At 36.5% G+C, this 13,273-nt stretch overlaps 1 protein-coding gene across 3 annotated transcripts in view; it reads right to left on the bottom strand.

Annotated features, from left to right (window-relative positions):
* Positions 1 to 13,273, bottom strand: part of EDIL3 (EGF like repeats and discoidin domains 3) — a 229,776-nt gene that overhangs the window by 107,519 nt on the left and 108,984 nt on the right. For all 3 annotated transcript variants that reach the window (XM_017806317.1, XM_017806318.1, XM_017806316.1), the window contains one exon: positions 9,525 to 9,653. In XM_017806317.1, the coding sequence (XP_017661806.1) occupies positions 9,525 to 9,653 (129 nt within the window). The remainder of the gene's footprint in view (positions 1 to 9,524; positions 9,654 to 13,273) is intronic.

Consider the following 13,273-nt stretch of genomic DNA (forward strand, 5'->3'; position numbering starts at 1 on the left):
TAGTGAGAGTATAAAGGTGCTTCTTTACTTCAGAGGATTTTAAATAGGCTAGGGGCTTTACAAGAATCTTTGCAACAGTATCTTGTGGCATTCACAGTGATATTTGTGACATTATTTTCATACCTTTTTTTTTTGTATTTTTAGATATTTTCTATCCCTATTTCAGTTTTGAAAACTCATAAAATAGATGATACAGAGAAGTTCCACTCTGCATAGGTGTCTACAGCCTGCCTTGCAAAATATTTATGTTTTTGTTATAGCTGCTGAAAAGTTATTACAATTTTCTTTGTAGAGTCACACTTCCAACACTGGACTACTTCCTGATACATCAATATTTCCTGATGTTCTATTTACCTGTTTAAAAGTATATTTAATGGCTTTTCATCTGATGTAATTTAAATCTAATATAATTTTGGCATAACATAGCCAAGCCCTTTCTTATTAGTTTTAGAAGAGTTGGTACTTTAGAAGTTTTAATATAAATTGAATCAGATTTTTCATTTTTAATTACTTTTAATGAATACTGATATGAAAACTGTCATTCCACTGAGTAGCTTACCATTTAATTTTACACTCTAGAAGTATGTCTTCAGGATGACTAGTCCTAATGTTTCCAATTAACCTTATTAAAGTAATTGTCTATTTGCATAACAAGCATTTGACAAATAATTTTTAAACTCTAGTTGAAAAAAAAATCTTACTAGAAGATGAATCAACTTGTGAATCATTTTTCATTACAAACAATGCTCCAAAAACCTCAGCTTCACAAGCAAGCTTCAATTATCCGGCATTAGACTGTAATCTCTAACGATTGATTTGTTAAAATAGTGTAGGTGGGCACGTGGCAAGAAGTCCAATTATTTTCTGAGCAAGTCTGAACCTAAATCAGTAAATTAACATTATTTTCCTTCACATATCCCCAAATCACTGTATTCTTTCAAAAAGCAGTTGCTTATGCATTTCAAAATAGAGTGAGCATAGGGTTACATTATTTTCATGTGAGTAAACAGTCATGGCACATGTTTTTAAAAATGTTTTTAGATCAACAAGTCTTGGAGGATATGATGCTGGATGTTCTAAAATGCTGACAACAGATGGTTATATTTGTTTACATGTCTGTATTTGACATACACAGGGTGAAGTATATTCAATTATGGCCCATCTATATAAATCCCATTTAAACTATCATAAAGAGTTGTCTGTGGGACTCCAGTGCCGTTACATTGCATAAGTGCAGGTACATGTACTACATAAAGGTAACTCCTACTCTCTGCTAATAACTTTCAAATTCACACTCATAGTTGCTCATAAATATATTCATGTTTTACAGTTAATGAATCTTGTTAGATTTGATCACAGGAACAACTAGCACTGTAAACAGGAGAATGGATTAATAATGAATGGATGGCCTAATAAAAGATTAACTGAACATCTGTTATTCACTATAGAAATCACTATGTTAATTATAACCATACATATATCCTTAGTCCAAATATTCATACATTTGTTTATAGTAGATGCAGAAGAACAAGAGAAAAGATCTGGCAAACTACAAGTTGGTCAATGTCATCTGACAGCTCTATTATCTCAGGGCACATGCACTCAGGTCGTTCTTCATGTTTGACAGAGAGTTATATGCCCTGCACCAAAAACATGTCTTAGAACTGGAGTTTGTATTTATGGCAGCTGATCCAGACAATGCCACCTTTGCTTGATGATCACATCAAATAAGACCTATCCAAACAGGTCTGTGCATTTTCCACAATTATGTTTAGCAGCTAAGGATTTGCCTTCCAGTCTACACTCATAATCTGTACTATAATCTAGAGCTGTGGGTGCTACAATTCCTGTAAAAATCTCCATTTTTGCTGAGAAATAGGAGGAGGTTTTTTCTCTGTTAGAGCACTGAAACCAGAACTAAGCATTGTAAACTCCTAATTTTAGATTTGGGCAAAGGTTTTTTTCACCTTTCACTCTTTTCCTAATTTTGGTGTATGCCTTTGCAGTATTATTCTGAAGCTCCCTTAAATATTAAGTATCACTGACAAAACAAATAGAAAAGATGAGAAGAGAGCAGATTAATTTCTCTCTAACAATGAAAACTGCTGGTATGGAAAAGAATATTGCTTTTAAGTAAACTCTAAAAACTTCATGAGAGTAATGACTGTAAACATAAAAACCTCTGCTAGGTACATGAAACGATAACACAGAATACATTTTCAGAGCCAGACGCCACCTCACTGCCTTGCGTAGAAGGTAAAATGAAACCTGACGAGATTACAAAACGCCCATTTGCCCACTGGAATGTTTTATATAAATTTCTAGTACGTCAAGTCCTCGGAATTTTAGACTGCCAGACTGTTTTCTTTTAGATTATTTTAATCCAAAGGGATCTGGTTCTTGTGCTCTCAGACTGCTGTCACACAAAGCAAAGCACCGAAAGTGGAGATGATCAAGCAATTATTTTTTTTTTAAATACACTCCTGATTCAAACTAAAACACTCATCCAGATGACCTACAGAAATAATTGTATATTATTTAATACATCAGAATAAATGCAATCCAGGAGAATATCCTGGGTATTCATATACAAATGTGACAGGACTGTGAGTTTTCTTGAGATATTCTAAATACAAAGGGAATTCATTTGTAATGCAGACTAGTGTATATTAGAGTATTATCTCATTATATTGAGCTTCAGGCCCAAGCAGTGTTTTTTCGGGTTTTGCACACACAGGCAGTGAGTCTGATGCAATATCCTTCTCCACCTCTGTATAACACTTGATCACAAAAGTGTATCCACATGAAAAAATACCGCTTATAACTTCAAAGGAGTAGTTACACTACTGAATGTACCTCTGGATCTTCCTTCTAAAAAGTTCTTTGGCTTTTTCAAACTTCTCACTTGGTCTGTGGTATAAAAACAACCCCTGATGACTCAATTTGTTTTCTTTCATTTTTCAGAAAAATTGCCATCTGAATTGTTCGAGTTCCAAACAATAAGTCAGTCATAGGATTTTTAGCTAGTTCAACGAACAGTGGAGATATCAATATTCTAAACAGTATCAGGGTACTGCACAGCCTTAAGCCAGCATGAATTCCTAACACAAATATAATGTTTTAATTCCATGTCCTTGACACAACTACACATAGGGATGGCTGAGCACAGTAGTTCTTACACTAACAAGAAAAAAATCTGAATTACAAATCTCCTCTTTTTTTTTTCTAACAGCTGCTTCCTACACAGATGGATCAGACTATGCCACTGTGCGACAAAATTCTAAATGATGAGTGTTTTCTCATTAAAGAGTTAGATTTCATTTCAAGATTTAATTTCAAGATTTAATTTATCTTCATTATCTTTTTCACAGGAATATCTGTAAAAAACCTATGGGCAAAACAGGGACTGAAAGCAGTTCTCTCTTTAAAATTGTGGGGTGGCTGTGTTATCCTAAAGCACCACAATAGCTGCACTGTCTTATAAGTTTCTGTGTCTACCTAAATGGGCAAAAAAAGTGGGAAGAAGGAAAACAGATACTTTGTCCAGCCACAGTTTTCATGTGTTTTTCCTCTAACCATCCATGTCTCTAGTATGGTTTATCAATTGCTTTGCACCCAGTGTACTTTCAGCAAGTCATTACAATATTTATCTTATAAAAGGAAGAAAGCATGATGTAGACATTACAACTGAATAACCATTATTGAATTTAAAATGGACTCTTTATTATTTATTCCATATAAGCTTGTATGTGCAAAGTATCTTCTTCTGCTACCTTTTTAATGCAGAACATGAATGAATTTAATTTCCTCCAAAATCAAACAGCAATTTCTGTATTTTTAGAACATTAATTTCTTTCCATCATAAAAAAATACTAATCCTTAAGGACTATAGTAATTAATTAATGGGACCCACCTACAAAAGAAGTTTATAATGACTATTGACAACCTAAGTGACTTACTAACCATACAAACATACATCTTCTTAAAAGCACAATTCATTAAATAGTTCAGTCAGTGTGTCATAAGAAATGCAGCCCTCTGCTCAATATCCCCATAAAACGCAAAAGCAATCTGGAAGGTCTATTTCCTCCCACTATTACACCTTATGAAAGAAAGTTAGCCATCACCAAAGGCTGCTTAATAAAAGCCTCAGCTATATATCCAGTTCTGGTTAAAATACGGAAAAAAAAGAAATATAACAAAGCAACTTGCAAAAAATGTCACATGAAAAATACAGAAAGCACTGTAAGGATCTTGTAACAAATAAATGATACTGCTTTATTTTTAGGACAGGTCATTGTCACAGCAAAATACACTACAGAACAAAAAAGGATTTTGAGAATGACACCAAGAAACCATTTAAAAGTATGAGAAAAACTATCATGTGAAACAGAAAAGGTAACAATTTTAATTAGTTGCGTAGAAGTAAGAGAGTGCATGACAAATGTCTGCAAGATAATAAGCGGTGTACAGAAGGCATTCAAAATCTGCTTTTCTTCTCATAACAGACAATGACTGAGATGTTTAAAGAAGCTGAAAGACAGCAGGTTTGAAATTGAAAAGGGATATTTTTCAATCTGGTGCAAAATTAGACTGTGAAACTCAATGCAATGCATGAGAAAATTTTTAAGATTAGTAGTTCATCAAGAAAAAAAGCTATTTGAAGTGTGTATGAATAAAGACTAAACAGTGCTATACAATCAAATGCTAAGAAGAGTGAAAGAAAATTGGCACAGATATTAGACTTCCAACCTGTGAGTTTAAGCCAATCTCTGGTTCTTACTGAATGAAATAAAATCTTCCAAGTAGGGGGCAAGTTATGCCCCACCTTTTCATGACCCCTTCTGAGACGTATCCAATATTGTTCTCTTACCTAAGGTTTAATCTTTTTCCTCTCTAGGCTTTATGTAACCTCAGCTCAATCACCTACTGCTCTAAACAAGATATTTATTTGGACTGCAAGGAAAACAGACATCCTTTTCCAATAGCCCCAAAATTGTTGTCACTGTTGCTCAATCTCACCACACATTTGCCGTAGGAAGATTCATGAACAAAATTTTCTCCGTTTTCAATTGACAAACCCATAATTTTTTTACCTCATTAGAGCCTTTGTTTTTTCCAGGTAGTTCCACAAAATTTTTTTTTTTCTTTTGCGAATGGGGCAAACATTTACTGTGCTCCTGCACTGTTACACAACTTGTATTTTAGTCCCTTTACACAGCTTCTATTTTAGGAACATTTTACTGACTTTTCTTCCAATAGCCTTTGATGGCTATTTGCTTGTTTTATTCTTTATTGGTGATCTCCCTTAGGTGTCTTTCAAATTACCCACTTCCTCTCACATTTAAATTAAGCAAAATTCTAGAAGGTTCCCAAAAGATCAATGTACCTCCTTCCTCCTTTATTTCTTATCCGAGCTCCTGGTCAAACATAAGAATAGTTTTCAGACTTCATCTCTACAATGCTTACAGGAACAAGCTTCCCAGGACATACTTATATATGTAACTTTCTACTATATTATACAGTTTATTACTACTCCATCAAATACCTTATTGATAATATAATTTGTTAAAACTATGCATAGAGCTAATTTCTATGAAAATTACCCTCACTCTCCCCAAAATAAAAAGGAACACCTGAGTTAAATTTACAGTGTCCCAAACAGACAATTCTTTCCAACGGAGAAACCATAGTAAGTGTTTATCAACAGAGGCATGGGATGAACACCTGGTGTGGTGCAACTGCACGCAGCCCAGTATATTAAATTTGCCCACTTGGCTCTTGTGATGGCTGGCTTGGAACAACCTGAATCTGTGTGAGATAACAATCGATTTTAGCCTTCAAAATAAGACAGCTGTATGAACACCATCTGTGGGGAATTGTTTCTGGAGTGCTGTACTGCCACACCGCAGCGAGGAACGGTTTGGCAGGAGCACTCAGCCACTGCAACACACAAATTCCACATCACGGGACTTTCTGCACCTTTTCCACATATATTTCTTCCTGAAAAGTCACTATAGTCACTATAATTCTGCACTAGGGAGGAGCAAGCCTAGGTCTATGGACAGGCTGGCAATAAGGTGCTGGAAAGCAGTGCCAGGACCCCAGAGGACAGCTGGAGCTGTGTCAGGGAAGGTTCAAGTTGGATCTCAGGAAAAGGCTCTTCCCCCAGAAGGTGGTGGGACACTTAAACAGGCCCCACAGGGCAGTGGTCATGGCCCCAAAGCTGCCAGAGCTCAAGAATTGTTTGGACAATGCTCTCAGGAAGAGGGTGGGATTGTTGGGGTGTCATGTGCAGGGCTAGGAGTTGGACTTGATAATTCTTTGAGTCCCTTCCAATTCAGGAGATTCAATGATTCTATGGTTTGACTTTGCTGGTAGAGCTGAAGCTGTAGATGATGCATCATGTCAACTGGTTGAAATATTACGGCCACTGGCCTTTCCAGTTAAAAGCAACTGCCTTATGAATAGTTGGGATGATGCCTCAACACACAATCAAAATGCGAGTGGGTGCTCTGCCACATGGCCTCCACCTGTGCAGTTTCCCAACACATTTGTGTAGCAGATGTGAATATCACAGGCCATCTATGATGTGGTGGTAGGAAGCAGAGAACTCAGTACAAACACTGGGAATGGTTTGTTTACATTATTAAATGTGTTTGATTAATAACCTTTATTCCAATAACCTTGCACTTGGAGTGCAAGACATTTAGTTATGTCTGACAGAGTTAATGATCCTCAGAATATAAAACCACATGCAAATCAAACCACTAAATCTGAACTCTTTATTGTTTCAAACTTGAATTTTCCTAGTAGGATCTCTGTCATCTCAACTAGTAGAGTGGCAGCCAGCAATATATACTGTGACTAATGTTTCAATTTCCTTCTTTTTCCAATCTCTGTCTGATAATCACAAGAATGCATATTGTATGTATCTTTCAGTGTTCTGGATTTATTTTTTATTTCCTCTGGAAAAAAATGTCCATTTCATTCTTCAGGGTATTACCATGGACTTTGTCTTGTTCTAGGCTGCTTTAATATAGAATCAGAGGATGTTTTGGGTTTGGGTTGTAAGACACTTTAAAGATTGTCTAGTTCCAACCTCCTGCCTAGGTTTCAAACCTGCACAGGTTTTTACCTGAGGTAGACTTTCCTCTCCAAATCCTGGTTACTTTATAAGCCTTGAAATGGGAAGATGTGGGGTTTTTTGCCACTGGATAATCAGAGTCTTTTCAGACAACCATTGCCAATTAATATCAGTTTTGTATTAAATAAAGAATATGCAATCAGTGAAATTGCTAATGATCTCTTTTACAATTCACATATTAATTATTTACATGGGTAGGAGGTCAACAAATCTCAGAAATATTGACAGGATGTTTGCTGAAGTGAATAATAAAATAATAGCTTTGGGAATATGTCTCCTGCAAAATCAATCACCTACCTTAATTGATTTCAAAACATAACATTAGATATGAAGAAATCCAAGATAAAAAGCCTTGTTCAAGAGAATGATAATGTGATTTTTGGAATTCTTGATGTGTAGAAGAAGAGACGTGCCGTGTAACGAAGTAATTTTAATTTATCTTTTTATGATAAATTCGACAGACTTCTTACATGACTTACAGTGAGTTCAGAATTGAATTACCAAACTTTATGAAGCTGAGGAATTTGTATCAAAGGAATTCTGTGAATTGAGCTAAAGTGTTATAACATAAAAGAGTCATATTAAGTCCACCACTGAAAATTCCATACTTCTCCCTGATTTTGAGACCTCCTTGGCTGCTTCTCACAGCTCACATCCTTAGGGAGCCTCTGAATACCTACATAGTGCATCTGATTTATTACCAGATCTTAAATCAGATTTTCTGAAAAGGGCTGATTTTCATTGTCCCTCAAAGAGTAATTGTTCACATTAAACTTGTCTTCTCTCAAATTTCTTTAGCTGCCTCCATGGGTTCTGGTCTCCCCTCAGTGAGCTTGGATCAGCTGTGTGAGAGCTTTACTTTGTTCTGAAGCTGATATAAATACACTTTGCTGATTACCAGGATCATTTGCTAACTGTTACATACCTCAATATTTTTGAAAGGATACTGGTAACCCAGGAAACAACTATGATAAAATCACTCCATAATATTTTCACGAGATTAACTCAGTGGAACTGCCTACATTACCTACGTAATTAACTGAGAGAGTGACCAAAGTTAATGAAATTGAATGTCTTTTGGGACACTTTCCATTGGGTATTTAAGGGACATAAGAGCATTAAGTAGTTAGTTGAGCTGGACTGCATTAGTCCCTGACACTCCAAATTATAGACAAGTATCTAAATGGAGCAATTAATTCAGATAGGCTGGATTCAGTACTTACTCACCCTGATCTGAATGAGTGAACTAATCTTTCACATGCAAATGGAATTGGATTCTTGAGTTTTACTTGAGTTTTTATCTTCTGAGTAATGGTTGGTTTCCAAATGCAGCAATAATTTGAGATTTTAAGAATTACGCTGCTCTTAGTTCAAGAACCAACTCATGCACAAAATAAACCCCCAAAAATTTGGCTCGTGAGTCTCTCCTTAGGCAAGCACTTGTTCTAAATGAGTTTTTCATATGGAAAACCCCCCAGGTTCTATTCAACTGACAGATAATGCAGGTTATATTTATAGGTTAGCATGTGACCTGATCAGTCACTTGCAGATGAACTCTCTTACTAACTGGTTTTGATTACTGGTGGGGTGGTGTGAGAAGCAGACTCTGTGGAAGCACTACCCAGTAGTAACTAAAACATCCCTGAATTAGCAATGCTGTTTCCAGCATAAATTCAAAACCCAACCCCAAACCAGCTACTGTGAAGGAACTTAAGTCTGCTCCAGCCAAATCCAGCACACTCGAGATTTCTTTTCCTGTATGGTTGCTTTACAGTTCTGTAGCTACACACTGTTAGTCTAGGATTCTCACCTAAAAACAAGAAATACCCTTCAAATAAGTGGTAAGGATTAGAAAGAGATCCAGAAACGCTGTTATAGACAGGATTAAATGTACATTCAATTTAAGCCTAGTGCTTCTATCTTTGAATTTAAGTGTTGTGAGTTAAAACATTTCTTAATAAATTATAAAGACATAGGTAAAGAAAGATCTAGAAGATCTATTTATTCAGAAATTTCTTTTCAGTATTTCTTTCCTCTTTTTGTCTAGCATTAATCAAAGCAAACCCACAAACAATACTGAGATAAGAGATCTCTACTATTTCAAATATGCTTTTCCATTAAATCTATGTAGAATGTGTTTACTTTGTGTTTGCTGTGCTCTAAAGTATGCATAGCAAATTATGCACTGTTGTGTCCAGCAGGTAGGTAGGTCATTTTCTGAAGGCAGCAGTAGTAGTATTTAGTGGTATTAGCTGACTCACAATATAAAGGGTAAAGTTTGATATACTTCAGAAAATCAGATTCCATGTTAATCCTTAACAGACAATAAAAAAGTTCCTATCTATAAATACAATAAAATTTACCATGTGGAACTTACTGTGCTGGCAGTGAATCCCATTAAATCCCTCTGGACATTTACAAACATATCCTATGAATGTGTCGCCTCGGTATGCTTCACTAATTTCACATATCCCACCATTATGACATGGATTAGGAATGCAGGGTCCTGAGAGAGGGGGGAATAAAAAATAGAAAAATGTATACACACATAGTAACAAGCATAATAATTTCAGTCATTTATAAGCATTCATTAAATAAATAAAATGCCTTATGGATAGCTTTATATTCCATCATCATCATCATCATCGTTACACTAACCCATTTAAAACACACCCTTCACTTACTTCAGATAACTTGCCAGCACAGATTTTTATGAACAAGAAAAAATATGAAGCATATCATTACTCATTAATCACAGCATTATTTTTTAATGTAAGAGAAGACAGGAGATAGAGAAGTTAAATCTTGCTCTCCTATTAAAGATAGCGGGCATTCTAACTTTTACACCACTGAGGAAATAGGTATTAATCAAACATGCTTATCATGTACAGAGTGATATGTACAATGTCCCTGAATGATCGCTACATTGCAAGTTAGTAGTCTGAGGAGATTTTTGCTATGGCTTTGGGTGACTTTCTGAATATGTGATGATCTGGGCCAGCACTTTGCAGCTACTAAACCAGCTATTCCTTTTCCACTGAGTGCTTTTGTAGCACATCCACATCAAGATGATTTCAAAAAGCTCTACTGACTAAATATTCTTTCTCCCCAACAAATCACATGCTAGGATACATAAAATTTCAGCAGTGAGATCTAATTTGTTAGGTTTACAATTACTATAACCTTAAATACCTTTAAATAACAGAATTTTTTGGCCTGAGGTCTAAAGTTTACTCATTTAACAGCACATGCTACAAGCTTTTTACATTTTATTATCTTATTAATACCACCTGCAATATGACTCTTACCAGGAGAAAACACTTGGCATTTTGGTGATATTTTTTTTCCAATCTCATTTTAAAAACCTGGCAATCATTGATTAGAAAGCCTCATGTACAAGTCTGTGTGTGAAAAGATTTGTGAATTCAATATAAAGTATGTTATTTGCAACCTTTGCAATACACACAGAAAGATGGTACTCATTGCTTATTGAAATGCAATCTCATAATCATTCAACTGCATACTTATTAAAAAAAAAAACCAAAACAACAAAACCAAAACCCCAACAAAACAGAAAAGAATTCTATGACATAATTTACTGAAAATCAGCACTGGGAATTACAGAATCACAGAGTCATGAAATCACTGAGATCGGAAAAGCCCTCCCAGCCCACCAAGTCCACCCTGCGCCTGATCCCCACCTTGTCACCCAGCCCAGAACACTGAGTTCAATGTCCAGTCATTCCTTTGACACCTCCAGGGATGGCAACTCCACCATCTCTCCGGGCAGCCCTTTACAATGCCTGACAGCCCCTTCCAGCAAGAAATTCCTCCCAGTGTCCAACCTGACCCTCCCCTGGCAAAGCTTGAGGCCATTTCCCCTTGTCCTGTCCCTTGTTCCCTGGGAGCAGAGCCCAACCCCTCCCTGGCTTCCCCCTCCTGTCAGGGAGTTGCAGAGAATGAGAAGGTTCCCTCTGAACCTCCTTTTCTCCAGGCTGAGCCCCCCCCAGCTCCATCAGCCACTCTTGGTGCTCCAGACCCTTCCCCAGCTCTGTTCCCTTCCCTGGACACGCTCCAACCCCTCAATGTGTTTCTTGTCTGAGGGGCCCAGAACTGCCCCCAGCACTCGAGGTGTGGCCCCAGCAGTGCCCGGCACAGGGACGGGCACTGCCCTGGGCCTGTGACACACCATGGCTGGGACAGCACAGGGACCATTGGCCTCTTGTCCACCTGGGCACACCTGGGCCTCATGTCCAGCCGCTGTCCCCAGCACCCCCAGGGCCTTTTCCAGCTTTCCAGCCCCTCTTTCCCTATCTGTAGTGTTCCGTGGGGTTATTGTGACCCAACACTTCATCATATTGAACAAACGAATGGTTGAATTGAGTGATTTAAACTTAAAAGAGCTGTAAGTTTAGTGTTTCTGAAGGTCTGCTGATTAGTTCATGTTTTCAGTTACAAATTGTGGGCTGAGAGATGTTCATAGCAGTAGCATTCATCAAACATTACATTAGTGAAAACCACACTCTCCAAGAAAATATTAATTTGCAGAAGATGAAAATTAACTGAATGACGGCATATTCCCAAGTTATAATTGCCAATGTTGTTGCTGACATCCAAGTGCACATTTCTATTACAAGTTATGTCATCAGCCAAGACACATCCCTGAAGAATTTATGCTTTGTTTATATCATTAAACACAGGATATGTCTCACTGAACTCAAAAAACAGGGGACACAAATATACAGCAGTTTATTCCAAATGCAGCTGGTAGTTAGAAAGGCCAAAAATCATGAAGATGAAAACAAGGACCCTGGCTGCTGCCTGTTTTGCCTTTTTCCATCCACATTCTGCATTACACTTTAAAAGTAATGGTACACTACATTCTTAATTCTAGACAACATATATCATCAGGTCTAGGAAGGCTTGTGTGTTTCAATTATCACTGCTTCTGTTCATGCTCTTTCTCCTTCAGAATATTTTGGGAAAAATCATATTCCATAATTTGTACTTTTGGTCTCCCAATGAATATAAACTGTGGGGTTTTTTTCAAGCCCCTATCACAGTGCTGCAATCTGGGGAGTAGGTGCAGGTAGCCTCATATATTAATAGTTTCTATGCAAGCAGATCTCTAATCTTCCAAGAACAACAAATCTTTTAATGATTACTTTTTCATTTTGCTTGCTGCTTTGTCCATATAGCTTGTTAAGTACGTGTTCAGCCTACTTCCATTGATTTTCTTTATATTTTGCATTTTCTCAGATCAGTCCAAAGTACAAAGGCTTAAAAGGTCATTTGAGGTGCACAGTAATAAGTATACTAGTGCACGACAGTATTTTTAACTAATGTTTGTCTTCTATGATGCCTTCCTTCTGGAAAAAAACCCCCACACCAACAATATGGACTTTTTTTTCCTTAATTATGGTTGTTATTTGGTTATAGATAAATAATAACATTATTTCAATGTCAATGTTAAGTATTTTGCTTTAGGTATTTTTGTTTGCTTTTATTGTTGTTGTTAATAGAAACTGGTAGTTCAAAAATTATTTTTAGAGCAACAAAACATCCTCATTAAATGTACTGAAATTAATAAAAAACAATCACCTAACTTTCACTAGTTAACATTCATTTATTAATAAGGACATGGGTTAGACTGATCTGTGTTCTAAAGCAATGATTGATTGAAAATTAAAAAGCTTGTATCATCCTACCTTGTTTCTCCTAATTCTCCAGAGAACTAGCCTCTCAGTTCACACATCTTCAGAATATTTAAATTGCATGAACACTCAAACATATGATTTTTATTTTTTTTTTTTAACTGAGTGTACAAGATCTCTCATACAAGTTCTGCAGCTTTGAGTGTCCTGAAGGATTTGGGCCCTAATCCTGCCATTGTTCCATTTAAGACCCCAAAATGGTATGTAAGGTATAGGCACAGCTTCCAGATATGAGGGGTTCCAGTTAGCTTCCATAGGGATACGTAGGCTTTTAAACAACATGGTATTGAGCGCAGTGTAATTAATTGCCTCACCATCTGATTAATGTTTTCTCTTACTCAGGTCTATAGCAGCAAGTTCAAACTCATTCTTTTTTTTTTTTTAAACAACAACAACAACCAAAAAGAAAAAA

Source organism: Lepidothrix coronata, unplaced genomic scaffold (genome assembly GCF_001604755.1).
Source record: "Lepidothrix coronata isolate B3197 unplaced genomic scaffold, Lepidothrix_coronata-1.0 Scaffold14, whole genome shotgun sequence".
NCBI lineage: Eukaryota > Metazoa > Chordata > Aves > Passeriformes > Pipridae > Lepidothrix > Lepidothrix coronata.